The sequence below is a fragment of the Bos indicus x Bos taurus genome, chromosome 21 (genome assembly GCF_003369695.1).
Source record: "Bos indicus x Bos taurus breed Angus x Brahman F1 hybrid chromosome 21, Bos_hybrid_MaternalHap_v2.0, whole genome shotgun sequence".
Classification (NCBI taxonomy): Eukaryota; Metazoa; Chordata; class Mammalia; order Artiodactyla; family Bovidae; genus Bos; species Bos indicus x Bos taurus.
Window position 1 is genome coordinate 19,330,138 of NC_040096.1, and position 27,340 is coordinate 19,357,477.

The 27,340-nt window shown below is 54.7% G+C and overlaps 1 protein-coding gene across 1 annotated transcript in view; it reads right to left on the bottom strand.

The window, feature by feature from the left end:
• The window catches only part of NTRK3 (neurotrophic receptor tyrosine kinase 3), a 428,727-nt gene extending 402,808 nt beyond the window's left edge, over nucleotides 1-25,919 (bottom strand). The window contains exon 1 of the mRNA XM_027521083.1: nucleotides 25,024-25,919. Within this exon, the coding sequence (XP_027376884.1) occupies nucleotides 25,024-25,271 (248 nt within the window). The 5' untranslated portion in view covers nucleotides 25,272-25,919. The remainder of the gene's footprint in view (nucleotides 1-25,023) is intronic.
• Nucleotides 25,920-27,340: the final 1,421 nt, after the last annotated feature.

Sequence of the window (27,340 nt, forward strand, 5' to 3'; positions counted from 1 at the left end):
TTTCCAGGTTGCTGGGACGATGAGTGATTTCTTTGTCTACTATTGGCTATTTCTAATTTTCCATTAACAAACATACATTTTGTTTTGTGAAGTCATTTGAACTATATCTAAAGATTGTCCTCTGAAACCTTCGACAACTCAATCACTCACCCAATCCAGTCCAGATGCCTCAGTTGAGCCTTCAAAGCCCTGCATTCAAAGCGGTCTCAGGCCCGTCTGTCTGTATCTCTCACACCCCTCCATGCTCCATAATGGGAACCCTGCATTTCCTCTAATGCACTGGGCACTTTCGCTGTACCTTCAGCCCAAAATGTGCCCCCTACTCCTCCTTCCCAATCCAGATCTGACTGTGCATCAAGGACACCCCCATTATCAGCTACTTAACCCACTCAAGCATGCTAAGTCACTTCAGTTGTGTCTAAATCTTTGCAACTCCCTGGACTGTAGCCTGGCAGGCTCCTCTGTCCACGGGGATTCTCCAGGCAAGAATACTGGAGTGGGTTGCCATGCCCTCCTCCAGGGAATCTTCCCAACTCAGGGAACAAACACGCATCTCCTGCCTCGGCAGGCAGGTTCTCTACCTCTAGTGCCACCTGAGAAGTCTGCTTCATTCAAGTCCTCCTGAACCCCACTCTGGCCCCACCGCCTCCCGTTCTGTGGTGACCCTGCTCCTCGCAGGCACCTTCCTTGGAGGAACCGAGGATCTTTCTAGTCTGACCTCCCCCCAGAATAGTTAAGCTCTCTTTTGTAGTTTCTGCAATATCCAGCTCTGCACACCACAGATGCTCAAATAATGGAGCAAGTGAAGTGGATCCAATTGGATTGAAATGAATTGGACAGCCCTGGCTTGACTTGAGTCCATAACTCTATTCCTTAAATCCAAGTGTTGGTAAATTCGGCGAACTGGAGCACCCAGCCAGGCTTTCCATGAGTGGCCTACAGGCAAGTTGGCCATTTGCTCCCCAATCATTTGGGCAACCGGCTCTCTGTCACTTGGCTTTCGGGGGACTGCCTTCTGACAAGCTGCTCCCTGCATGCAGTGACCTGATTTTCTGCTGAATGGACCAGAGCAGGCGGTGAGCTGAGCAGGGATGGACCTTATGACAGCCCCGGAGACCCCTGAGTACCAGGGAAGCTCAACCCTGGCCCTTCAGTGACTCTGCAGAAGCACTTCAAGACACCCCAGCCCAGTGAGAGCTGGGAAAAGCCTGGAGGGGCACACTCACCCCTACTTAGGCCGTGCCACTTCCCCCAACCCTCAGAAACCAGCCAGCCAGCCTCGAGCTTCTGTCTGAGAGTTAGGATTCACTCCACACTCGTGGACAGTACCCACAGCAGAGGGGCCCAGGGGACCCCAGCTGCCCCCACCCCTGCCCTTCTCCCTCCTCAGAGCAAAAGTTTGACTAAAGCTCAGTGTCTTTGCTTTTATAAATCTCTGCCTTTTAATGATGGCTTCAAGGCTGAGGGGAAAAAGGACCATTAAACTCACTGAATAAGTTAATGGGGCAGAGAGAATCTATTTCGGAGCCACCCCAGGCTATTTTCCTCTGGAGCTAAAGCCTGAATAAGCAAAAAGAAAAAATTAAAACCGTAGCGCACATTGCCAATAAATAACCCCCAGTGTAATCTCTCAACACCCAGGACTTCATTTGCAGAGATGTTATAATGCAGATCACTTGTAAAACACCTCTGGCCTCAGAGTTCCCCCTGTGTGGCGGCTGGGGCCTCTTCATCTACCCTGGTCCTTCCCTCTGGAGAAGGAACGAACTAAGGGCCGCTCTGATCTGGGCCACAGACCCTTTAGGCATCGTGGTGAGAAGCTGCCCCCAACAAACGTCAGCACTGGAAAACAGAGGAGGCCCCAAGACCCTCCAGTCCCCGATTCACTGTCCTGAAACTCACAACTCCCTTCTTCCTCTGCACAGGCCAGCCACCCAGCATCTTGGTTCCTCTGGGCCTGGACAGCTGCACCTCCCCAGAAAACTCCCCTCCTCCCATTCCCCCTCCCCAGCCCCTCTTCCTCCCTCTGACTTCCCACTCTCACCCCCAACCCCACTCCCCACCCACTCCTGGGAGAACACTGCCTCCCTTGAAGGAAGCCAGAAACAAGACCCTGAGGGCCGAGAAAGCACAAATAATTAAATAAGTCAGCACTCCTGTTGGTAAACGCTGAATCCCACTAGACACACGTTGTTTACTCTTTAATATTTAAACATGTTAATTAAATCCCTGAATAAACAAATAGATGTTCGCAAGTGGCATTCCTAAATCGGAGCTCCTTCCTGCATGGGCCTCAGGGCCTGCCAGGTGGGCCGGAGCCTACTGAGGGCAGATGAGGTTGAGGCCTACTGCCCCTTCCCAGGCAGTCAGGTCAGGCAGCCTGGACCCACCGTCACAGGGTGACGGTCTCCACCTCCCATCCAGCCACATCTGCCCCTCTCATGACCCAAGGCTCCCACTCGGCTCCCCTGACCTTGAAAAAGTCCCACCTCCTCTAGGTCCCCTGCGTAAACTCCCCTAATTCATTAATTCATTGATTAATTCATTTATGTGTGGCCCCAGCACTGATTTAGCCAGGCAGCTGCTGAGCACTGGGAAGAAAGTAATAATCAAGCCTGGACCCCAGGACTTCCCTGGTGGTCCAGGGATTAAGACATCACCTTCCCATGCAGGGAGTTCAGGTTCACACCTTGGTCCTAAACGCCTCTTAGCCAAAAAACAAACAAACAAACAAAAAAACGAAAAAAAACATAAAACAGAAGCAATGTTGACATAAATTCAATCAAGAGTTTTAAAATGGTACACATCAAAAAAAAAAACTTAAAAAAATAGACCAGACCCCAGTCCTCACAAGCTCACAGCTGTCCCAAGAAAAAGCCCACCTCCTTCATCCCTGCCTGGCCCGGCCCCTCCCTACGTCTCCAGCCAGAATGAAGATCCTCAAGCTCTTTAAAGGTTCCCATGCTTTCAGGGCCTCCCTCACACCGTTCTCTCACCCTGGAGTAGCATCCATCGCATGTGTCCCCCACCACGGGTCTAATTCACCCTTCAGATTTCAGGTCAGTGGTCCCTTCCTCTGGGGACCTTCTCCACAAGCCCCAGCTATCTGAACTCACAAGCCGGTGAGCTTTCTCCAACACATTTATTGTGCCCATTTAAGATGTAAATTGAATCAAATCCTGTTTAAACGGAAAAGGCTTCCAGAGCCTCTCACTGCACTCAGATGAAAGCTGAAACCCTTCCCGTGGCCTGCAACCCCTCCAACCTCACCTGCCCCAACCCTCCCCCTTGCTCACTCCATCCCACCTGCCCTACCCTCCTCCAGCCTCTCTCCCATCCCAACAACATCTAGTCCATTCCCAACTCAAAAGTGCCAAGCTTGCCAGAAAATTCCACCCTCAGGGATATTCCTGAAGCTCTGCCTCTTGCTCACTCTCCAGGTGAGAGCTAGACTGCTACTTCTTCCTGGGGCCACCCCCACCCAAACCAGGAGCAGCACCCACTTCCCATCTCCCAGTCAAGCTTCTCATCTCATCACTCTGTTCAGTTCCTTTCTAGAACTTACAGCTCTCTGACACTATCTGAGTGATTTATATCAAGCTGATGGCCCCTGCCCATTGAATTTCCAGGCCAGACACTCTATCTGTCTTGTGCATCATGGCATCACCAACATGAAGGAATGAAGCTTGTTGGTGTCCCTACCCATGGCCGCACCACTAATCTTCAGGCTCTGAGAGGCAGGACCAATCTGGCTGATGCTACAGCCCTGCGCTCAGCACCCACCTCAGATTGAGAGGTGGGCTGGGGCCCCCACACCCCATGTCTGAGCGCTCAGCAAGCAGGGCTCTCGGTTACATCATTTGGGAATGACTTTGTTTTTTTGTCTTTGGCTGCGTGGCATGCAGGATCCTAGTTCCCTGACCAGGGATTGAACCCATGTTCCCCATAGTGGAAGTGCAGTCTTACCCACTGGACCACCAAGGGAAGTCCCCTGGTTACATCACGTCAAGGGGGAAATGCAGAACCAGGGCTGCTGTCTGGCCTTCATCTGTCCACAGCACACAGGACCCAGCCCAGGGAACTGAGTGGGGCAAGCGACTAAGGTGATGGGTAACATGAAGGAAAGAGGCCAAGCCCAGGCCAGAGAGCACCACACGCCTGCCCGGCCCTGGCTTCCACGGTGTCAGAGAGAAGACAGGCGCTCTGCAAGAACCAGGACCGTCCTTGGGCTGTGGACACCAGAAGGTGCTCCCGAGGAGAGCACCCTGCTTTTTCTGCCTGCTTCAGCCCTGCTTCCAGGAGCAGCAGCATGTCACAGCAGAAACCCCACGGGCTCTGAGTCAGACAGGCTCCCAGCCCTGCCCCCTACCAGTGGGGTGACCTTGCCACCCCATGCCCCTCAACTTCCTCATCTGCAAGACAAAACTACAATAGCACCTGTTTCGATGAGTCATGTACGTGTGTCTATCCTAACCCAGATTCATCAAAAGCAGCCCCATTGTGTAGACGGGTGCAACGACTCTGGCAAAAGATCTGGCAGTGTCTTAGAAAGTTAAATATCATCCAATCCAGAAATTCTACTCCTGGGGACAGACCCAAGAGAGATGAAAGTGTTTGTTCACAAAAAGCCTTGTGCTCGAATGTTCAGAGCGGATTTACCCATAATAGTCCAAAATTGGGAACAGTCAGGGTTCCAGCAACTAGGAGACTAAACAAACTCGGGTATTCCATGGAATACTACTCAGCAATAGACAAGAACAGCCTGCTGTTGTCTACAACATGAATGAACCTCAAAAACATGTTGCTAAATACATACTGTGCATTTCCATTTATATGAAGCTGTAACTCAGATAGAAGCAATTTACGGTGGGAAAATATCAGAACTGTGGCCACCTCTAGGGAGATGGGGGCAGGGACTAGGGAGGGGTATGGGGGGAACTTTCTGGGCGAAGGGTAATCAGCTAGATCTTGCCGGGTTTGGGGTCCACAGGTGTATACATTTGTCAAAATACAGAATAAACACTTGCAGTTCACACATTTCATTGACTAGAATACTACCTGCAGTGAAAACAAATAGTGAACTCTAGTGTAATGATACACACGCGAAAGTGTTCAGGGAGAGTATAGTGTACTAACATCTACAATTTCTTCTGAAGTGCGTCAGAAAAAAAGGGTGGAAATGAGTGGCTAGAAGGACTAAGAGAAGGAGAGACCTCGTAACAGAGCAAGTAAGTGAAATATTAATTGCAGACTCCAGAGGGTGGTGATATGGCTGTCCACTGTAAAAATTTTCAGCTTTTCTACAGGCTTAAAAATTTTCATGATGAAATGGCAGATATCGGAGAATCCTACTTACTTGCACGCCCCAAGGAAAGATAGGATCATGGACTCAATGGACATGAGTTTGAGCAAACTCCAGGAGACAGCCCATGCTGTAGTCCTTGGGGTCACAAGGAGTCAGACACAACATCTGAACAGCAACAACAGCAAACAAAGGACAGCAATTTCCTAGCCCCACTTCCAGGAAGCTCTTCCTTTCTGCTAAACAGATACGCTGTGGTCCCAGCCCACTGAGACTTTTGGTGGGGGGAGAGGGTGTCTAACTTGGTGGTGACACAAATCAGGTACTCACCGGTAATTGCTGAAATAATTAAATTAGCTGATTCATAGGAGAGACAGTGCATAGTGCATTTGATATGGGCTGTTTTCCGATTTCCACCTGCTATCTGCTAAACATCAGACCACCAGAGACTTGTCCTCGGGGGCCCTTTTCAAACTCTGCACTGGCTCGGCTCCCTTTACCCCTTTGTTTCTCCTATGAAGGCACAACCTCCCCCACAGGGCTCCTTGGCTCACAAGGGCCAAACAAGCAGGTATGTTTAAAGCATCAGCAGCCAGAGGCACCAAAAAATGAGGACAATTCAGCTTTTCTGCACTCAAGAAGTCTAAGACTCTATTTTCATTTCAGCAGCCATGCAAATTGTCTGTCTTACGGCTGTTTGAGGGCTTCCCTGGTGGCTTAGATGGTAAAGAATTTGCCTACAATGCAGGAGACCCTGGTTTTATTCCCTGGGTTGCAAAATTCCCTGGAGAAGGGAATGGCAACACACTCGAGCATTCTTGCCTGGAGAATCCCAAGGACAGAGGAGCCTGGCAGGCTACTGTCCACGGGGGTCACAAAGAGTCGGACACGACTCAGCAACTCACACACACACATGGTTGTTCTAAGCTGACATGTATCCCCCCAAAATTCATAAGCTGAACTCCTAAGCCCCAGTACTTCCAAATGTGACTCTCTATGGAGGTAAGGTCTTTAAAGAGATAATTAAGTTAAAACGGGGTCATCAGGCTCTAATGCATTATGACTGATGCTATAAAATGAAAGGATTTAGAGCACAAATGCAGAAAAAACCATGTGAAGACACAAAAGGCTACGGCCATTGGCAAATCAAGAAGAGAGGCTTAACGTTGGTTCCATTTCAAACTACAAATCTAGTGGGTGTGGTCATCTTTTTATTGCTTGAAGCCTTTCAAGTGTCATCATAATAGAGAAAAAACAAAGGATTATGCATTAAACACCTTATTTATTCATCACCTGGAATTAATACATATTACCATTTTGTTAGATGCGAAGGTCTCCAAAACAGAAGGAGAACATCACAGATGAAGTTAAGAGTCCTGTGTTTGCCCTTCACTTCCCCTTCCTCTCTTCCTAAGCCTCTCATGAAATCACTCTGTATTCAGCCCGTGGTCTTATCTGTTTACTATATATCTTTGTGTATAAACAATACATTATATTGGTCATCGTGGTGTCTTTAAAATGAAGTACAGCTGATTTACATTGTGTTAATTACTGCTATACAGCAAAGAGATTCAGTTATCATATATACATTTTTTTCTCTTCTCTTCCATTATGGTTTATCACGGAATATTGAATATTTTACATATATGGTATGTCATTCTAAAACTTTTTTTTTTTAAGTTTAGCCAGGTTATTACACCGAGAACAAGGTTTTCAATGCAAATGCTATGCAGGATTCTAGCCTAATGCACACACGGCTCCTCATCCTTTCCCCTCCTGAAGACGTGGTGAGCTGGTTCCCAAGTGGTTTGCAATGAATATGGAACCATGGCCTCTGAAGTTAGCCTGGGTTTGAGTCCTAACTCTGCCATGAACAGCTATGGTCTTACTCAAGCTTTTGCATCTTTAAGCCTCAATCTCCTCATTTGTGAAATCAGAGCAGTTCTCTGCTCACATGTGTGTGTTAGTCGTTCAGTCATGTCTGACTCTGTGACTCCCGTGGACTGTAGCCCACCAGGCTCCTCTGTCCATGGAATTCTCCAGGCAAGAATACTGGGTTGCCACGCCCTCTTCCAGGGGATCTTCTGGACCCAGGGATGGAACCTGTGTCCTTGTGTCTCCTGCAGTGGCAGACCATTCATAGGATGGTGTGGATTAAATGAGACGCTGCATACATTGCCTGGCCCAGAGCAAGGGCTCAAAACCAGCCGCCTTGACCTACCGTGTGCCTCAGAGGCTGAAAAGATAGAGCAATCAGTAAACACAAGTCTGGACAACGAAGACCATCTCAACGATGGCACCAGTGACAGGCAGAGCTCGGGTGGACAGAATGAAGGCCAGAGGGCTTTCAGGCAAGGGCAGGGGCCTGAGCAAAAGACTAAGAGTAGGAAACGGTTGGGGACGTTTCAGGATTGCCCAGTTGATGAGTTTGGCTGGGGCAGACGGTTCTCATGGGGGAAGAATGGGAGGTAAGACAGAGAGATCCTGAAGCCAAGAGATCCTGAACACCAACGCCAAAGGCTCAACTTCACCCCGGGAGCAATTAGGGCCCGAATGACGTTCCTGAGCTGCAGTCACCGAATTACTTCCCTGCCACCCAAACAGTTTTTTAAAGTCAACTTTGAGCCTGGGACGCATTCCAAAACACAGCGTTCTTTCATTTCTCAATTGCATATCAGATGACATAGGTCAGAGCATGTTCGGTCAAGCCCAGCCCCGCTGGGAAAAGGTGAGTGGGCGCCAAGGTCAGGACGGAGCCAAGCATCATTTGGGGGGAATGCAGAGAGAAGAGACGAAAGGGAAATGGAAAGAGAACCCAGCACCTGGGGAGCACCCTCAGAACGTGCTTAGGGGCGGGTAGTGTTCTTCAACAATAAGACATTCAAACACTTCGTAGCCTGGCAAACTTCATAAAGGGCTTCCCATGTGGCGCAGTGGTAAAGAACCTGCCTGCCAACGCAGGAGACGCAAGTTTGATCCCTGGGTTGGGAAGGTCCCCCGGAGAAGGAAATGGCCACCCACTCTAGGATTCCTGTCTGGGAAACCTATGGACAGAGGACCCCAGCAGGCAACAGTCCGTGGGGTCGCAAAGAGTCGAACGCGACTGAGCAGGCTCACAAACGTCATAAATGCCTTCCGCGGAACACCACACCAGCTCTGACCTCACTTCGGAGAGCACAGTTTGAAAGCTGCCAGTGTGACAGTCGTTCTGGAAGTGTGGTCCCTGGACCAGCAGCGTCTGCCTCACCTGGGCACTGACGAGACATGGCCTCCTCCGGCCCCATCGCAAAAACTCACAGCAGAATCAGACGCTCTGGGCTGGGGTCCGGCAGCCGGGGCTTTAGCCAGAGGACGCACGCAGAAGCATGAGGACCCCCAGGGTCTGACCCCACACCCCTCCTCCCCACAGGGTCCAGCCCCGAGACATCCTTCTGCAGCCTTGGTGCTCCCTAACCTTCCACCCAGTCCACAACCCCCGCGTTAGAAGTATGAGAGGCCAAAGCCAGAAGAGGAATCAGAAGTCACCCCGTCAAGCCTCCAGGATGAAATGTAATAAAACGGAGGCTCAGAGGCGGCCAGTGCCTTGCCCAGACTCACCCTCCAAGTCCGTGGCCATTACGGGGCAGAGCACGCCGTCCTGCCTCAGTGCCCTCACTCAGAGGACGTTCTCAGGACGCAGCCAAGACACTTGCTCCCACGAAATTCAGGGACGCCGAGCTCCACTGGGCCCCGGGGCCCCTCCTGCCCCACCCTCCTTCCCGGCACCAGTGTCAGAAACAGAACACGGCAGAACTTACTGTGCCTTACTGGCCAAGGGCGATGGGAGCTGCGGGGGCAGAGCGCAGGGTCTAGCACTAAAGCCACAGGACCGGAGCGGGTGGGTGGACAGGGACGGAGAGGGTCTGTGACACAGGGTGGGTGGGGGCGGGGGGTGTGAGCAGGGGCCTCAGAGCAGACCTGCTGATTCAAACCTCAGCTCAGCCGCTTCCTGCTCTCGTGACCCAGGACGAGTGCCAGAGCCTCTCTGTGCCTCAGTTTCCCCACCCATAAAATGAAGATGCTAATGCCAACCTATCTCACTGGATTGTGCTAAGAGTGAAACAGGATTAGAATCAGATCGTCCCATATATAAAAAGAACGTGTATCTGTGTGCAACTGAGCCACTCTGCTCTACAGCAGAAATCAAACGACACTGTAAATCAACTGTACTTCAATTAAAAAATAAATTTAAAAAAAAACAGACTGTCCTGAGAACAGCACCCGGGACCTGGTCACCGCACAGTGCCTGCCCTTCCCCGTCATCAGTCAAGTTTCCCTAGAAGATTCCTCCAGCAGCTGCTCTGCTGAAGGCAAAGCTGGGGCCCACAGAGGTGCGGGAGCCATGAGAACAAGGTGCTCTGTGCTCCAGGCAGGTGTACGCGAGCCCACAAGCTGGGATCTGCAGTGGGTCTGTGAGAGATTCTGGCAGGAATGAGCCCATTCCATTCAACAAGTCTCTTCTGAGTCCCTGTGAGGTGCCAGCTACGGCCCTCTGCACACACAGAGAGGAAAGGTCCAGGAGCCTAATGCCAGCCAGGGCACGTCGGTGCCAGGGAGTCTCTACGGGACTAAGATGCTGGCTGAGCACCCTCTCTGCCCAGTGACCCACCTGGGCAGGCACCTGGGAAGATAACAGGGTGGAGTTCCAAGGTCAGAATACTCCTGATTAGAGTCCAGGAAACAGGTGAGTCACCTGCCAGTAGCCGGGCTAGGATAGGGAGCAGGAAAGAGTGGAGCAGCCGTTTCCATGGAGACAGGACGTGACCCTGGATCATGACGCCTGCAGGAGGGGATAAGTCATTCCTCCTCCACTGCAGCTTCCCCAGGCCTGGGGAATGGCTCTGGGCTGAGAAGAAGGGCAGGCCCCCGATGGGCTGGGCAGAGGGTCAACTTGGTGCTGCCGGAGGGAAGCTGGGCTCAGTCCCGGACCAACACGTGAAGCCAGTCTTCACTTGCTCTCCCAGGCGCTCACTCCATCACCTGAGCCACCCCCACCCCCGGTCACCCTCTGACGAAACCTTCTCCCAGGAACTCGGCCTGGGGGCCCAAGGGGACCTGGCCACACACTCGGCACCCCAGCCCACCTTCCCCAGAGCCCGAAGGTCAACTCCAGGTGGAAAGAAAAGGGGGCTTGACCTTACACATCCTGTAACTACGGGGAGAACACAGACCCAGCTGCCCGGCAAGCACTGCCTGTGGTTTTCCTAGCTCTCACAAAAGGGGCCAGCCCAGCAGCGGCTCTCAAATAAACATGCTGAATAAATGCAGAAATCAGGAAATGAGCAAGTGCCTGGGGAGAGGCTCAGCGACACCTCCCGGAACCCGATGTTCTTGGCTTCCTCCCTCTCCAGCTCACTCCCTCCCCCAGGATGCCCCGGGGTCACCTTCCCTGTGAACCACCGGCCCCCAAATCTCTGTCTCTTACAATCAGAAAGTGACAAGAGGAGAAACACAATTCTCCTCTCCTGACTTCTGTTTGCGACTTGCCCTACGATCCCACGGGGTCTCTGTGGACAGACAGCAGGACGATGAGTCAAGGTCACGGCCAAGGCTACTGTGTCCAATCAGATGAAGTCGAAAGCAGGTATATCTAGAATTTTTAAATCTCCATTTAGAAAAAGCCATCCCCTTTCCTCCTGGGGAAGCTCTATTTTCACATCTCTATGCTTTTCTTTCAAATTTTCCATTAAATACATTTTCTAAAATTCTTCCCTGCTTCTCTTGAGACAGCCCTCAGAGCTGCCACCCTGACTTGACTCTAAACTCCAAGAGAGAGGGGCCACGGCCTTCTGCGTTTGAGGGTTCCATCCCAAGGCTGAGCACCATGCCTGGCTCATGGCTGGAGTCCAGGGCTGGGACAAAAAGGGTTGGCCCCTTCTCTCCTGGGCCTGCCAGCCCAGCCAGTGCCTCTGCCCATGCTTCCCCAAGAGGGCCGGGCCTGGGTGGGTGAGGCGGGCAGCTAGACACCTGGGCCCCCATAGCCTGGGGCCAGACACAGCTCAGTCTCCACGGCGAGGGGAACACACACCAGCGCCAGGCCCCTATCGACAGTCTGTTATGCACTTGGGAGTCAGTCCTTTGAGTAGGCAGAGCACAAGGCCTCCCCCTTCAACTCCCGCCCAGGGACAGGAGCCAGACTCCCCCAGAGGACACAGGAAGCTCCTAGGCAACAGGGAACACTTGGGCCACAGGCCACATGCTCCAGAAAGCCAGGCACCTCTTTCCACGCCCTCCTCTTCACTGCCAGGGGCTTCCAGGAGCCCTCGCGCATTCCCAGGGCCTCCAAGACAAGGTTTCTGCCTAGGGACTAGGATTCCACCCCTCCCCCATGCCCTGCCCCCTCCCCATCCCTCATGTTATTTCCCACTTGGTGTCTTGTCGCCACATTTGTTAAAATGACTGCCACTTAGGAGGTGGCAAGGAGTCAGAAACACAATCTGGAGCAAAGCTGATATTAAATAACTTCCTGAGCCTGGTGTGTCTGCCAAGGCTCCCTCCTGGATCTCAGGTGGATAATAAAGAAGCTACAAAAGATGAGGAGCCAGCGGCACCCCGATTCCAGCCTCAGAGCCACGCCTCCGTGGGGGGAAGCCCTTTCCTTCTCTGGGCTGGAGTTTCTGCACCAGGAAAGCCTAAAGTAAATCCTTCCCACGTCATCCCACACCCCTAGACACACAGATGCCCGTGCGCACACACACACACACACACACGAATGCACACACACTGAGTAAAGAATATGAAATAATGTCTGACACTCAAATCCAAGCTAGACGAGCCCTCCCCATCAACCAGACCAACCATCCGCCCCCACCCTGTTTTCCAGATAAACACACTGAGCCTCAGAGATCCTGCATCTCATCGCTGAGCCCAATCAGATAGACCCAGGATGAAAGCATCTCAAGAAGAGTCAACACCCAAGGAAAACACCAGGAAGGGTCTGGCTGTTGGACGCTGGAATTGGCTGGCCACAATGAAGTCAGGCAGGTACACAGACTCAGCAGCAAACATGGCCCATGGCCATCATCACACTCGTGTCCTCAGAGGACCATCTCTAGCTGCTGGCATCGGAAGGGGAGAGAAATTCAACTGATGGGTCGTCTGATGCCTGATGCAGAGTCAGTCTCATCTGCCCAATGATGCCCACCACCGCCATCCCGCCAGGTCAGAAGACTCTGCTGTTCTCCATTCTGGCCACTTGGTGTCACTGCTGCCCCTAATGAACTGGAACCATAGAGGGCTCCTTGGGGAGTAAAATGACCCACCACCCCGCTATTGCTCCCCCCAGGCGAACAGGATCCCATAAACATCTCCTGCACTGTGCCCTAATTTCACCCTTCTTCCAGAAACGAAGAGATGGTCCATCATGGAGTATCCAACATGTTCCAGACAGTTGACACACATCATGTAATTTAATTCTCACAGGAACACCTCCCAGCAACACCTGACTTTGCAAGTGAAGAAAAGGAAACCCTTAGAAATTAACTTATTCAAAGTTCAAAAAAAAAAAAAAAACAAGCAAAAAGGAGGACAAGGACTGGAACCCAAGTTTGACACCAAATTTCATGCCCATTCACTACGCACTTTGGCCTCCCTTGAGACACCAGACTCGGGGTCGGGGGTTCGGGGTAAATCAAGCGGGCTTGCCATGCTCTGCAGAGGTGCTGGGAGGGACTAAGTGCAGTTTCATTCAAAGGCACAATCATATTTGTTGTTGTTGTTCCGTCGCTCAGGCGGGTCTGCTTCTTTGCAGCTCCAGACTGTAGCCCGCCAGGCTCCTCTGTCCATGGGATTTCCCAGGCAAGAATACTGGAGTGGGGTGCCATTTCCTTCTCCAGGGGACCTTCTGATCCCGAGATTGAACCCGTGTCTTCCAAGTCTCCTGCATTGTTGTTGCTGTTGTTTGGTTGCTCAGTCGTGTGCACCTCTTTGCAACCCCATAGACTGCAGCACAACAGGCTTCCTTGTCTTTCACCATCTCCAGGAGTTTGCTCAAACTCATGCCCATTGAGTCGGTTTTGCCATCCAAGGCCGATTCTTTACCCCTGAGCCACCTGGTGAGCATATTAGGGCCGGACGACTAGCGCCTCCCTCCCTGCAGAAATCGTGGTCTAGTGCCCTCTTGTGGCTGATCATGGAACTGGAATGAATGTGCATGGAAGGCTCTTAATGGGAGGGAATTTACACTTACATTCCCTTTCCCATCGAACTTATACATTCTTTCTCCCAGGGCTGGTCCTGGAACCCCATCTGTAGCTGACAAGCCTCGTCAATTACAATAACTGGAAGAGAATCATCCAGAGAGCCAGAAGCTACACTGGACAAGAAGAGCAGCAAAACCGCACAGAACAACAGCCGCAAGGGACTGGGTGCTCCTGAGTTTCCCTGCATGGAGGTTCCTGGCACCTAAACTTCCAAGGCTGAGGAGTGGGGCAGGCAGGCCCTGCCACTTGGTTTCCCAACTGATGTCATCAGTAGCAACCCTAACGGCCTCCCTGCTCTTGAGCCGACGCGTGCCTCACTCAGCCACCCCGACACTTTCCCAACTACACGCCACCTTGATCATTCTGCTGCCTCCTTATACTCTGGCCCAGGTCCCAGCTCCTATCTATTCCCACTTTTCACGGACCCAGAAATACCCCTGCCCTTCACCTCTGAGAGACTTGACTTGTATATTTGCCAGTTTGGCCTCTGTGTACCCACCAGATCCCAAGTACCTACTGCAACATCCTTTAATCAGCTGCTCTAGGAAGGTGGATCTAGGAAACCTAAATTTTCAGATGAAAAGATGGAGGCTCAGAAAGGTTAGGTAACCTGCCTAAGCTCACACAGCAGCAGCAGCTGCAGCGCCAGGATTTAAACTGAAGGCGATCTGGCCAAAGAAGCCACTACTCTCCCTATGACACTGAGTTGCCTTTCAGACAAAAGAGCCATTGAAAATATCAGGGCCCAAGAATTGTTCTAATGGAAGACCTAGGTTTAAAAGACTGATTCAGGGTAGGACAAACTGAGAAAGTAGCGCTGACATATATACACTATAGTGCGTAAGACAGATGATTAGTGGGAAGCTGCTGAACGGTACAGGGAGCCCAGCCCACTCTGTGACGACCTAGAGGGATGGAGTGGGGAAAGGGAAGCACAAGAGGGAGGGGGGATATATATAATGACTGATTCATGTTGATGGATGGCAGGGACCACCACAATATTGTACAGCAATTATCCTCCAATTTAAAAAAATTTTTAAGAAAAAAATAAATAAAACATGCATCTGGTACAGTGTGTAGGATGGGCTGGGAGGAGGGGAGACTGGACTCAGGAAGAGCAGACGAGGGTCATTACAAGCATCCATGCCTGTGGGTGACGTTCTGGAGAATGGTACTGAGAAGAAGAAAATGAGAGAGACCAGCATTAAGAGTTCTACACACACACGCACGCGCACATGTGTGTGCACATTCTCATCAAAATCTTATCAGTATTATTTCCAATGAGGAAACTGTGATCAAAAAAGTAGCCAGCCCAGGGTCACACAGTTGGGAAGAGGCAGGCTTGCGAACACAAGCTTCATTTAGCAGATGCCGCTCATAAGCAAGGTTATACAGGCAAATACTCTCCCACCCAGTAGGACAGCCATAAATGTTATCTTTATCCCTGCTCTTCAGAGGATCAGCCTCAATTAAAAAGTATCAGAAATAAGTAGATGGGGAAAGACTGACCACAACAGAGAGGGTCCTACCTGCAGCCTGGGGTCCAGCAGCCAGGAGATGGCCCTCAGGGCAGAGCTGCAGGCCCCACCCAGCCCATGGGCCCAGGTCCCACCATGAAAGTGAGAGATCCCATCTCCAAAACTGGTAACTGTGGGACAAAGCTCCTTCACGTACCAACTAGTGCACAGAACAAGACGGCACCCGCTCAGATACGAGACTGCCTGGAACAGCCAGAAAAGAGCCCAAAGCATGCACAGGACAAAAATAGGCCCCCGTGGCTCAGGGATAAAGAATCGCCTGCCAATGCAAGAGACATGGGTTCGATCCCTGATCTGGGAAGATCCTTGGAGAAGGAAATGGCAACCCACTCCAGTATTCTTGCCTGGGAAATCCCATGGACTGAGGAGCCTAATGGGCTACAGTCCATGGAGTCACAAAGAGTTGGACACGACTTCGCAACTGAACAACGACAAGCCAATCCAAGGAGGGCCCAGGACCCCGGTTTGCAAAGCACGTTGATACCCACCAATGTAGATGGGTGTCTCTGAGAACAGTGATGGTCTAGAGAGGTTGAGAGACAGCACCAAGCTCTCACGTCTGGTAAATATCAGGGCCTTGTAATTCCTGAGCAGTTACTCGGTGTGTAATTCATTCCAACACTTAGGAGTGGGACCGGGCGGGGGTGGGATGCAGGGAGAGAAAGGGGAGAGATGCCTTGGAGGTCATAAGGCTCCCTTCTCCCATGACACTAACCCCACATCATAGCCTTCTGTCAGCCTCTCTGTGTCCCCATCAAGACTGATCTTCCTGGGCAGGAACCATCCCCCGTTCATTCATCTCCATTACCCCTGAGCAGATGACTGACCCCTCCTGCTGTTGCTCAGACAGACTTGGAGGGAAGGAGGGCGCTCCAGCGGACATCCTTCACCCAAGGCACTCTCCCAGCCGCCTCCCGGGGGAAACTCAGGTCCAGGAGACTCACGTGCCTGGGCTGCAGATATGGTGCAGGCAGGACCAGCTCTGCTGAGGGAGGCCCCGCCTAGGGGAGAGACCTACCTCCCTGCTCAAGAAAGGCTCTGCAAGCCAGGCCAGCCAGTGAGCATCTCGCCGGACTAGAGAGCCGCAACCCCAGCTCCAGGCAAAGGCAGCCGTGGATCGTCTCGTGCGCAGCACTGCCCTCTGGTGGCCCCCGGGAGCCTAGACGCAGACGATCTCGGCAGGCAGGAAGCCAAAGGCGTTAAGGCTTGTTTACGGGGACCTCAGTCGTGATGTGCAGAGAACACGGAAGAGATGCAGTTGTGCGTGCGCAAAGACGCCCCCGATGCGCGCAGACAGCCCGTTTTACCGTGGGAGGCAGCCCAGATTAGGACTGCGAGTCTAAGACTGCTCCCTTCATCCCCTCTCTCTTTGCAGGAGTCTAAGGGCTCCTTTCCCTGCCTCTGGAAGAGCCTAGATCCCTCAGCCCCAGAGCAGATGCTAGCAGAGGGCGGGAGGACGAGAGCCTCACCAGCTGGGGAGGCGGCCTTGTGCGTTCTGGTCTCGCAGTGCTAGAAACTCGCTGGGTGACTGAGTCCAGTCTATTCATTTCTCTGGAGCCTCAGGTTCCCGCTCTGTAAAACAGGGTTTGGCCCCAATTGTTCCTGAGCCCCTTTCCAGGTCATGATTTATGGTTACAAAGTCTTGATCTTTTGTCATAATTCAAAAACACTCCCAGACATCTATAAATGAAAACAACCAACATGGCGCCCTAGCGCTTGGGAGTCTATGGAGTGTGCGTGTGATCGCCCTGACCTGGCAGTGACCCCGAGAGGGAGACAGGCTCCCATTTCTAGAGGTGATCCCAGCTCCCAGAAGGGGAAACTGAGGGACTCCCAGATTGGGTGAACTCTTCAAGCCAAGCAGCAGCAAAATGGGGTGTTTCCACAGACTCCTGCCCTGCAGTCTCAGCAGTTTGCTGGGACCCCAGCTCGCTCCCTGGGGACAACTGGAACCACCCGCTCCCCATGTTCATCCCTATAGAGAGACAGAGCATCCCTGGGCAAGGGGGACTGAGACACAGGGCAAGAGTAAGGGTGTGTGTGTGTGAGTCGCTCAGCCCTGTCTGACTCTTCACTACCCCAGAGAGTGTAGCCCGCCAAGCCTCCCCCGTCCATGGGATTCTCCAGGCAAGAATACTGGAGTGGGTTGGCCATCTCCTTCTCCAAGAAGAGAAAGGGCAGAGGGAGGTAAAGGCTGCTCATTTGAGGAGGAGGCAACAGAAACATCAGGAAGAACTAGAATTCACCCTCCAGGAAGATGCTCTAAACATCAGCTTCTAGCTCGAGATGGAGACACCAGACATCCCCTTGTGCTCCACATCCAGTGGCAGCCTTAGAACTCCAAACTTGAACTGGGAGAAGCCGCCCCACCCTCCGCTCTTCCATCCAGGCTGTCTCTGGCCATGGGCAATCGGGGACACAGTCCTGCTGACCGTGTCTCAGCCCAGAGCGGAGCTGGCAGGGACCCAGCGGCCAGCTTCCTGAATCTCCGCCAGTCTCAGCTGGCACCTGGTCTCCTAGGGGAATTGACCTGACTTCAGAAACCGGGACACCAGGGGGTGGCCAAGGAGGTCTGGGGAGAGGGCTTGGCTGAGACACGGCCTTGGGGAGGCTGCTGTCGGGAACAGGGCAGGAGGACCCCAAGTCTCCCCCATCATTACATCCTGTCTGTGTCAGCACTGGCCACGGCAGACTGGCCAACACCAGACCCACCACTCTGTCATTCGCCTTCCTCTCCAAGCCCAGCCAGGGGAGTTAGGGAACTGGACAATTATAAAGGATCCTCCTAAACCTTCATAAAATCATTTTTCAAAAACCTTTTACTTTATGATTAATTTATCTGGATGGTCATAGATTCATGAATGCATGTGTATAGCTGTATATATTCACATGCATAAAGGGTACTGCAAAAGAGAATAGGCAACACTGAATGTCAGACTCCTTTGCCACTGATTGGCTGTGTGAAAGGACGAGGGTCACATGCCAACTCTGGACTTGTTTTTCCCATCTGTAAAATGGGATTCATAATAGTGCTTATCTCAGAGAATTGGTGTGAGGCCATGATGGGGTATTTATTGCCCCTGAAGTGCTTGGAACAGTGTCTGGAACATAGTAGGTGCTGTCATGAGTTACCACTAGTATCGATAGCTTTCCCTTTACCCGGCATGACACAGGCCACTGACTCTCAGAGTGCTGCTATAACCGTAGTTGTAATTATTATTCTTATCTCAGAGAGAAGGCAACTGATGCCCAGAGAAGGAAAGGGGTTTGTCCAGAGCTAGGAAAAGGCCAGGTCTCGGAGAGCTGATGGGGAAACCAGCTGCCACCTTCTACTCCCTACTGGATGATTCTGTCTGGGGAGAGAATCCTGAATCTTCCGCCACCCAAATGGGGCACACTTTCGATGGGACAAGTCAGATGCGAGGACGGGGGCAAAGGGGAAGTCAGAAAGGACAGGCTCCAAGCCGACTGCACCCACAGATCCTGGAGCCCTCTATGTAAATAGAGCTCAGCAGAGGCCTCAATGTGGTTCTAATTGGCGTGGGCTGCAGGCTGCGAAGAGCCTAGGGCTGCCAGCCTTGCATAGTTGCTGCCTCTGGGGACCCTAGATTTGGAATCATCACCCCAGAGGGAGACACAGTCGTGGGCGAGGCTCCGGCTTTGACAGAGTGCCCGGAGAGACTGCCAGAGCCGAGTGGGAGAAGATGGGCTGGCACCTGGGCAGGCACGTCCTCCAGCAGCCCGAGAGGGCCCACAACTCCCTGCCCCTCTCTGTGCCTCTCCTGGGACCCTTGCAGGGAACATAAGGGAGAAGCTGACTCAAGAGGTCCCTTCCAGCTCTGAATTCCAGGAGGCCCTGCCCTCAGAGGGTAGGCAGAAATGTGAGGATCCTTGTGAGGGTTCCACTGGGCGTTGGGCTTCTGGAGTCTTCATCCCTGATGGTCTAATGAGCGAATCCATCAAAGAGGAGTTGCAGGCATGCCCGGCCCTGGAGCGTTTGTGTTTCTCAAAGTGGAGGCCAGCAATGCTCAAGGGATGACAGATGACCTGAGCTGAGGGCTCAGTGGGTCATTGGTAGAGCCGGGGGCCCAAGTCCAGCCTTCACTCAGGCCACACTTAGACCCAGCTGCCAGGACACTCAACTGCCCTCCACAAGGCCCTCCCAGATGGGCTGCTGCCTTAATGCTGCCCCTAGGCAGAAAAGGAACTTCCTGGATAAAAACGATCTGCCTGACTGGGGAGCCAGAGAGGCCATGAAGGGAGCATGGTTGGGGGCCGGAGGAGAGGTGGGTAGCGGGGGGCTCAAGGCTCTTCCAGATCTTTCCTTCTGTGAGACACTCAAGTTCTCCCCTTCATTTTGTTTGGTAAATCAAGAAAATAGGGCTAATAATCCCTGCTTCTTCAAGGAGCTGTGGCAAAAATAAATGAACAACTGGAAACTGGAAACCAAGGCAGAAATGAATAGGGTGGATTCATGGAGGTGAAGGATTTGCTACAAGGGACAAAGGGCAGGACCCGGAGGGCTACTGGAGACTGTCTTTTGAGCACTGGCCTGGCCTCGGGTCTAGGGGGCCTAGGAATCCTGATCCCCCTGCCAGCCCGCCTGCCCCCTCCTCCCACACCACGGCTCCCCCTGCCAATTCATCAACCTTCCCTTGGGACAGAGCCAAGAAGGGGAGCCAGGGCTTCAGGACCACCTCTCCTAGTGCTGGCCCAGGCCCTGCCAATCCCAACAGCAGGCCCTGAGCTTTTCTAATTATGCATGCTTAAGCAATAAAAATTTCATCATGTAACCTCCAAACATGCCTATTTACTAAATTATATGCTTATACATCTTCCATCCATACATTAAATATTAAATATTCCCCTTTCTCAACGAGAATAACTTGAAATAGAAGTTCTAACGTTTTCTTCTCACACCCAGCAGAGGCCCCTGCTTGGGCAAGGAGCTGAAGCTTGGCAGGGGCTATCTCCCCGCCTTGAGCTCACGGTACAGAAGCGGGGCTCATGAGAGGCCTCCAGTGAGAGTCCACAGGCTTCAGTGCATTCTTGCTAAGCATGACACTTGGTCTTGGCAGTTGACTCCACACTGGGGAGCCCAGAGTCCTCCAGAGGTGGACGGGGAAGGAAGGGGAGACAATGGCCAGCAAGGGGACACCTGCTGCCCTCCTCAGGGTGGCATCATGGGGGTCAGCACCAAGCCCAGGGGTGGTGCCCTTAGAAGTGGTCCAGCAGAGCCTCCTTGGGCCCTGGGATGGCATATGTTCAAGCCGGAAAGGACACTGCCCCATGGTCTCAATTCATAGTTGAATTTCCAGGCTCAGAAAGGCTACAGTCTTCTATCGTGGTCCACAGAGGGTAAGGGACAATCTAGGGGGGTTGACTCACATGACCCATCCCTTTCTCTAACCCTACCCTTCCACTGGCCAACTGGACACCCCAAAGGGAGGCTGGAAATGGTGTCTGTAGTCCCAGGATAAGCCACTGGATGCAGCCCTCAAGATGGGGGACCCAGGCAGCAGCAGAGATGCCATGAGCCTGGGGTCAAAATCCACCCCAAGGGAGGGTCACAGGTTACCCACACTCTCGGCAAAGGGCCAGCTGGGGCAGGGGCCGAGTCCGCCCCCAACAATCAAAGAGGAGGGGGCAGCAGGCAGAGACCAGTGGGGCAAGAATGGAGGTGGCATCAGGGCCCTCCCCCTGCACAGTCTCAGCGTTCCACTTCCGCTATGCACGAGAGTGGTCCGCCACTTGCAGGATGCTGAGCTGACAACCGAGTTCCAGGCTCAGCCCTCAGGGGGCTAGCTCTCTCAAAGCTAGGGCCAGGCTGGGCTGGTTTTATCCAAAACTGTCACATGCTAGGTCCCCTGGAGCTGCAAGATGGATGTCCTGGGCCCCAGGGTGCTCCTCAGAAGACTGAGCTGGGCTCAGGGTTCTGGCTCCCGGGAGGGTCCTCCAGGGAATGCCTGGAACCCCCCTCCCACAGCCTGGCGTCCACACAAAAGCTCGGGACCTCTGCAGTCCACGGTCCCCAGCTTCTCTCCAGGGCTATACCCACTCCCCCTTCTAAATTTCACCCCCAAAACCCTTAACATCTCTGTCTACCTCCCTCAGGCCTAGCCTCAGTTTGGGGGCTTCTGAGTGAGCCCCATGATGTTCTTGGGGCCTGGCTCCCACCGCTGCCTACAATCCGGTTCTCACTGGTAACTGTCAAGGCTGGCTCTGCCCATGACCCTCAGAAAGACTGAGAATCAAGGAGTCAGTGTAGCAGCAAGCGAAGCCCCAAATGATCTTTCACCCAGACAGGGGAGGGCCTTCCAGGAAGACAGAGGAAATAAAGGGACCAGAGCCCTGGAAACGCCAGGGGCCCCACTGGTGGCTCAGGGTCCCAGCCAAGAGCCCATGTTCTTCTCAAGCCAAAGAACACCCAGCCCAGAGATGCTGTCTTCTTTCCCTGGTCTTTCTAACAGCCTGAGGATGCACGGTTCCAACCCAGCCCCAGGCAGGCTTGGTCTCCAGACGCCCAGACGGCCCCCCTCCCCGCCACCACCCTTCTGCCTTTGTGACGTCAGAGCCGGCTTGGGCGCGGCTGCGCATGGACCCTTCTAGGTAAGGTTACTGTATGTCAGGAGCTTCAACCACAGAGGGACTGGCCTTCTGAACAGAAAGAGGCCAAAAGGGAGGGCGCTTGGGGAGGGACAGAGGTGAGACTCACGCGTCTGCCTTGAGGCCTTGCATCTGATCTCCTCCTGATGCCGGTGGGGCTGCCAACTCCCCATCAGAGGCACCCTCAGTCAGCCTCCCACGGGGGAGGCAGGAACCAACCCACATGCCAGCCCAAAGAGGAAGGACCACAGGAAACCTCTAGTTCCTCTGAAAACTCAGGTGTCATCAGTTCAGCACCTGAAGGAGAAACCTCAGGACCCCAGAGCCCCAGGAACAGGCGGGTGGCTGGGTGGCAGTCACCCCTGATTCCCTTAGCTAAGGCTGCTGGAACTCCAGAATGTGCCCCAGCCTCTTCCTCAGCCCCCAGAGCCTGTCCAAGCTGCACCCCCAGACATACAGCAGCATTAAGGGCTTCAGGCTGATGGAGGGCTGGGGTACCCCTTTGACACCTTATCTCTGATACCATCAGACATCTGAAGAACACATTCCTTTCCAGCAAAGCCCAGGGTTGGAGTGAAGCCCCCCTCCCAGGTCCCACTAAATGAAGGCCCCCTCTTCTGCCCAGAGGGCTCCTGTCTGCCCTCAAGCCTCCATGCGCAGCCCTGCAGAGTGGGGGGCCTGGGCTTTGGGGTGGGACCTCAGCCCTGCAGAGGTCTAAGCCTGGCTCACTGCTTGGGGCTGTGCGCCCCCAGGAGCCATTTGGCAGCCAGAGCCTCCCTCATGGGGTAAGATACGGAGGGGTGACATCTGCTTCCCAGGGCGAGCAGACCTCCCCTCCTTCTCTCCACGGTCATCTGCCTCCAGGCCAGGAGGCTGGACCCTTCCCCAGTTCAGTCATACCAGCCACGGATATAACAGGGCACTGGGGAGAAGGGGTGAGGAAGGGTCATCCTACCCGTGACCTCTGACCTTCCCCCACCTGCCGCTCTGCACAGCTCCTGTGGGAATCCAGTTGCCTGGCTCTGAGGTGTTGGGGTGTCTTCAAGGAAAGGAGTCCCAACTCCCAGGCAAAGAGTTGGAGTCCTGACACAAGGATGGAGACCCCCACAGAGGGACTCCCAATCTACTCCTGGCTCCCTGTCCCCACAGTTGCCCTTTTGGTCCTTCAGTGGCACAGGGGATAAGAAGCCACTTCCTCCCTTCCCGTCACTGACCTCTCCAGCAGTCCCATCTTAGACCCTCCGCCTGGAAAGATCAACCAGCTCTTCCCTGTCAAACTGCCTCCCCAAGCTTCATTTTTTCAGAGGGACCATTTTTCAGAGGACTGCTGCGTGGCCGTGAAAAGCCTACGTGATTGTGACCCTCCCTGCCTCCCACTGGCTTCCTACAGACACACACATCCTTGGAGCAGAGAACAGGCTGAGTGAAGCTCACCAGCTTCCAGAGACCCACGGTGGGCACCCGGGCCACCATCTCTCCAGCTCTTGACCCACCCTATCCCCTGGAAATCCCCAGGTCCAGCTCCTGAGCTCCTGAACCCACTGCTGGGCTGCCCTGAAACCCCTCACCCCACCCCGCCACACACACCCGCCCCACAGGGTACTTCCAAGGCAGAGTTTCCGGGGCAGTCTCACTCCCACCCTCCTCACTGCATCCTCAGGGAGGCCAAGATGCTGTGGCCTGCAGGTGGGAGAGGCTGCGCTGAGTCCGTGCCGTTTTTCTCCTGCCCTCCCCTCCACCCCACCCTTGGCTGTTTATTTTGTCACCCCAGGGCCAGCTGGGTTGAAGGTGGTGAAGTTGGGTTGGGGGGCGGGTGGTGGTGAATGGTCCAGCCAAGATATGGGCCAAGCTTGTCTCCTGAGCCAGGATTCAGGGGGCACCTCCTAAGCTGCACACTTCCCTCAAACTGTTAGCTGAAAGAACACGAGCAGAGTCTCCATTAAGCCAAGAGGGCTGGTGGGCTTGGGAGTGAGCAGGACCGCAATTCCTCCTGGCTTTATAGCCCCATCGGACTGGGGGCCAAGGCACGGGGAGGTCTGATGCTTAGGAGAACAGTTCCCACGGCTGAATCTGCCCAAATGCCTTCCTCAGACGCCAGCCAGCACTTCAGTGTCAACGCTTCTCAGCATCCCACCCACTCTGGGGGTCTCCAAGGAGTGGGGGCCTTGTGGGGGGGAGACAGGCGAGAGCTATCTCCTGAACCCTCACTATGCCCTCCACACCCTTCTCTGGATGGTAGGATGCGGGGGGCGGGGCGGGGGGGGGGGGTCACCTGGCTGAGGTCAGTGGAAGAGAATCTGGACAGGCTCCCTCTCTCCGCCCTGGCGTCTGACCCCCACCCCGCCAAAGAAAAATGCCATCCCCCTCCCAGAAAAAAAAGAGCAGGCTACCATAGGTCTCACTCAGATGGGGCAGAACCAAGCAAATGCCAGTCGGAGTTCGATTTTTCGAATAAACGATCACAGAAGAAGCCCCATCTCCCAAACACGCAAGCCTTCCCTCCTCCCTTCAGCAGCCTGACTCGGAATTACTGGAACAGTTATCAAAGCTCAAAGAGGAACGGGATCTGTAGGCGCCGAGATGCAGATGAGGGTGGGAATCAGGGGGTGGGGGGGTGGCTGTCTCGGAAATGCCCAAAATGGGGTGGGAGAGGGCGGGCGAGAGGGAAGAGGAAGGGGTAGGCGTCCATGACTGCCTCGACAGGTCCAAAGTCTCCCAGCGAGCAGCCAGCTTCCAACTTGTTTACTTGACGGCGTGTTTTGAGGTTTCCAAACGGAAAGAGTTAAACCTCTCTGCTGGATCGAGAGCAGTCCCTATCTGTCACCTTTCCTCCCGGCTAAGCGCTGCCGCCGCCGCCACTGTCGCTGCCCGGCGCCGCTGCCAGGGAATCGAACCTCGTCTACTTTATTCCACTTGAGCGTGGCCAAACTGTTGCTATTTAGTGGGGGGCCAAGAACCCGATTCACACCCTCGAAACGAGCCGCAGCGGGTGGGGGGTGGGGGCGGGAGCCGGGTCCCGCGTGCCCTGGCCGCTGGGGTCCTCTCGGGGGAGAGGCACACACACGCGCGCGCGCGCGCACACACACACACACACACACACACGCACACACACACACGCATCGCCGGATCACGCCTCGCCAAGGCCGGAGTCACCTGGAATACGCAGCCCGGGAGCATCTCCCGAGCCAGAGCGAGCCTAACGCGCGCCCAGCGGGAGGCGGGCAGCGGCTAGCTGCGGCGGGCGGAGGGCCGGCTCCCGGCTGCGGGCCGGCGGGCGAGAGCGAGACGCGGAGCGAGGGGAGAGGCGGCGGGGCTGGGGAGCGGCCGCCTGACTTACATGGAAGTGATATTCCTTGAGATGTCCGTGATGTTGATGCTGGCGTTCCCATTGCTGTTCCCTGAATCCTGCCCTTCCAGGAGCGGGAAGAGGTTCCCATCGTCCGGTCGCCGGCAATTGATCTCAGTCTTGCTGCAGACACAATTTGCAGGGCAAGCCAACACGGAGCCCACATAGTCCAGCCAGACGCTTCCCAGCAAGAAAATCCGCCAGAAACTACACTTGGCTGGGCAAAGAGAGACATCCATCTCCGATCGCTGCTTCTAAAAAAGAGGAGGAGGAGAGGAGAGGGGGTGGGGTGGGGGGAGTGGGGAGAGCTGGGGGGGAAGGAAACAAAGACGGCGAGGGAGGGGGGAAGGGGGAGGGGGCCTCTGCCTTTGAAACGCCGTGCGATCAGATGCAAAATCCTTCAGCGTCTGAAACCATCGCGGCCGCCGCCGCCGCCGCTGGGTGGGAGCCGCGGGGAGCGCCTAGTGCCGCGGTCTGCCTGGCATGGTGGCCGGCTCGGCGCTCGCCGGCTCGCCGGGTCCGGGGGCTCGGGAAGCGAGCCGACTGCTCTCCGACTCCGAGACTTTGCAGGGTGGCAACAGACGGTGGGGAGGCAAAAAAAAAAAGGCAAAAGGAAAATATGGTGCGAAAGTCACCAAGTCCCACCTACTGGGCAGAATTAAAACGGACACACCTGCAAAATACACACACTCACACACACTCACACATCCATACACCCGGCGCCGGGAGGAGGGGAAGATGCAGTCGGAGCCGCAGCAGCCGCGGCGAATGGCTCGCCGCGCGCCTGCAGAAATGCACAAGTGCTCCGAGCCTTACGAAACGCACGGGTTATCGGAGCGTCTTCCTCGGCCCCCTCCCTCTCTCCCCCTCCCTCCTCCTCTCCCCTCCCTCCTCGCGGCCTCCTCCCCCCCACCCCCCGCCCCGGCTGGGAGCGGCAAGAGAGCGGAATCTCCCCCCTCCCTCCCTCTCCCACTCCCCTCCCCACACCCCTCTCCCTCTCTCCCCGCCCGTCCTCTCCCCTCCTCCCCACCCACCCACCCACCCACTCGCCGGCTCCCGGCGCTCGCCCGCACCGCCACCCGAAGCCGCGCGACCGCCCGCTCCACGCCTAGCGGCCCGGCGCCCGCTCGCCGCAGCCCAGGGAAAAGCCAGACGGAAGGGGAAAAGTTGCAGTTGGGATTGCGAGGGTCTGGACTGGGGAGGGGGACTTGGCGAGCTGGCGGCGCGACGCGGAAAGGCGCTCTCCTTTCCACTTTTTGGCCCTCGCGCTGCCCGGTTTTGCTGCAATCCGGACCGCGAAAGGAAGTGAAATGAACGCGGCCGAGGTGACCGGGGAGCGCTCCCAAGCCCGGCTGGGGTTGGGGAGGGGCACAGGCTCGGAGACGGCGATTGGGAGTGCGAGGGCGCACAGGAACCCCAGAGAGGCGCCCAGGGCCAGGGACCCGCGCCACGAACGCGCGGTCCTCGGTCTACGCGACACTCGTTTCCGTAATCTAGACTCCGGGACCTAGGATCGGCTGGGAGGGGACTGCGGGACACGGCTGGGTAGGTGCCCCCGCGCCCCCTGCGCCTTCTTGGCGGCGGATTTTGCGTCCTTGGGAGCCGAGAAGGAAGGAACTAGCGCCGAAAGGGCTGCACTGGAGATCCGAGGTGGCTCGAGGCGAACCGTGCGTGCGAGAAAAACCGCCGGGGAAATTGAGATGCAAGGGGCATTTTTTGGCAAGCACCAGGCCAGTACCGTCAGAGGCCGGCTTCTCGGGCTCGGCGATCGGGTGCGCTGCGCTGGCTGCCGGGCGAGGGGGTGGGCGAGCTGCTTTCTCCGGATTCGGGGGCACAGGACCTCCCCCCCTTCCCTCCCACACAAGCACCCCTTCCTGGTAGGGGCGCAAAGCAGGTGCAGCCTGACACGCGAGCTCGGTTCCCCACGGGAGAGGAGGCGAGCCCCCGTTCTTCGCCTTGGTAGCGATTTTTCTTTTTAATCAAACGTCAGAATGCCAAGTGTGAGATGTTTGCTGAGACAACCGGAGCATTCGCGGTGGGAAAGGAGAAGAAAGGGTTAGGAAAGTCCGAGCAGGCAGACACACTACAGCATTCACACGCAGAAGAAAGCGGCGCTCTCCTCGCCGACTTGGAGGAGGGCAGGCGAGGAAGCGAACACGCTGAATTCAGCTGCATCCAGCATCTGAAAGGATTCTCCCCCGCCCCCCTGTGGATTCCGATGCAGGTCATGCAACTTGCGGACAAGACGGGGGGATGGGGGAGATGCGGGTGCCACCGGCCCGACCCGGGCGCAGTCTCAGGCTGGCTG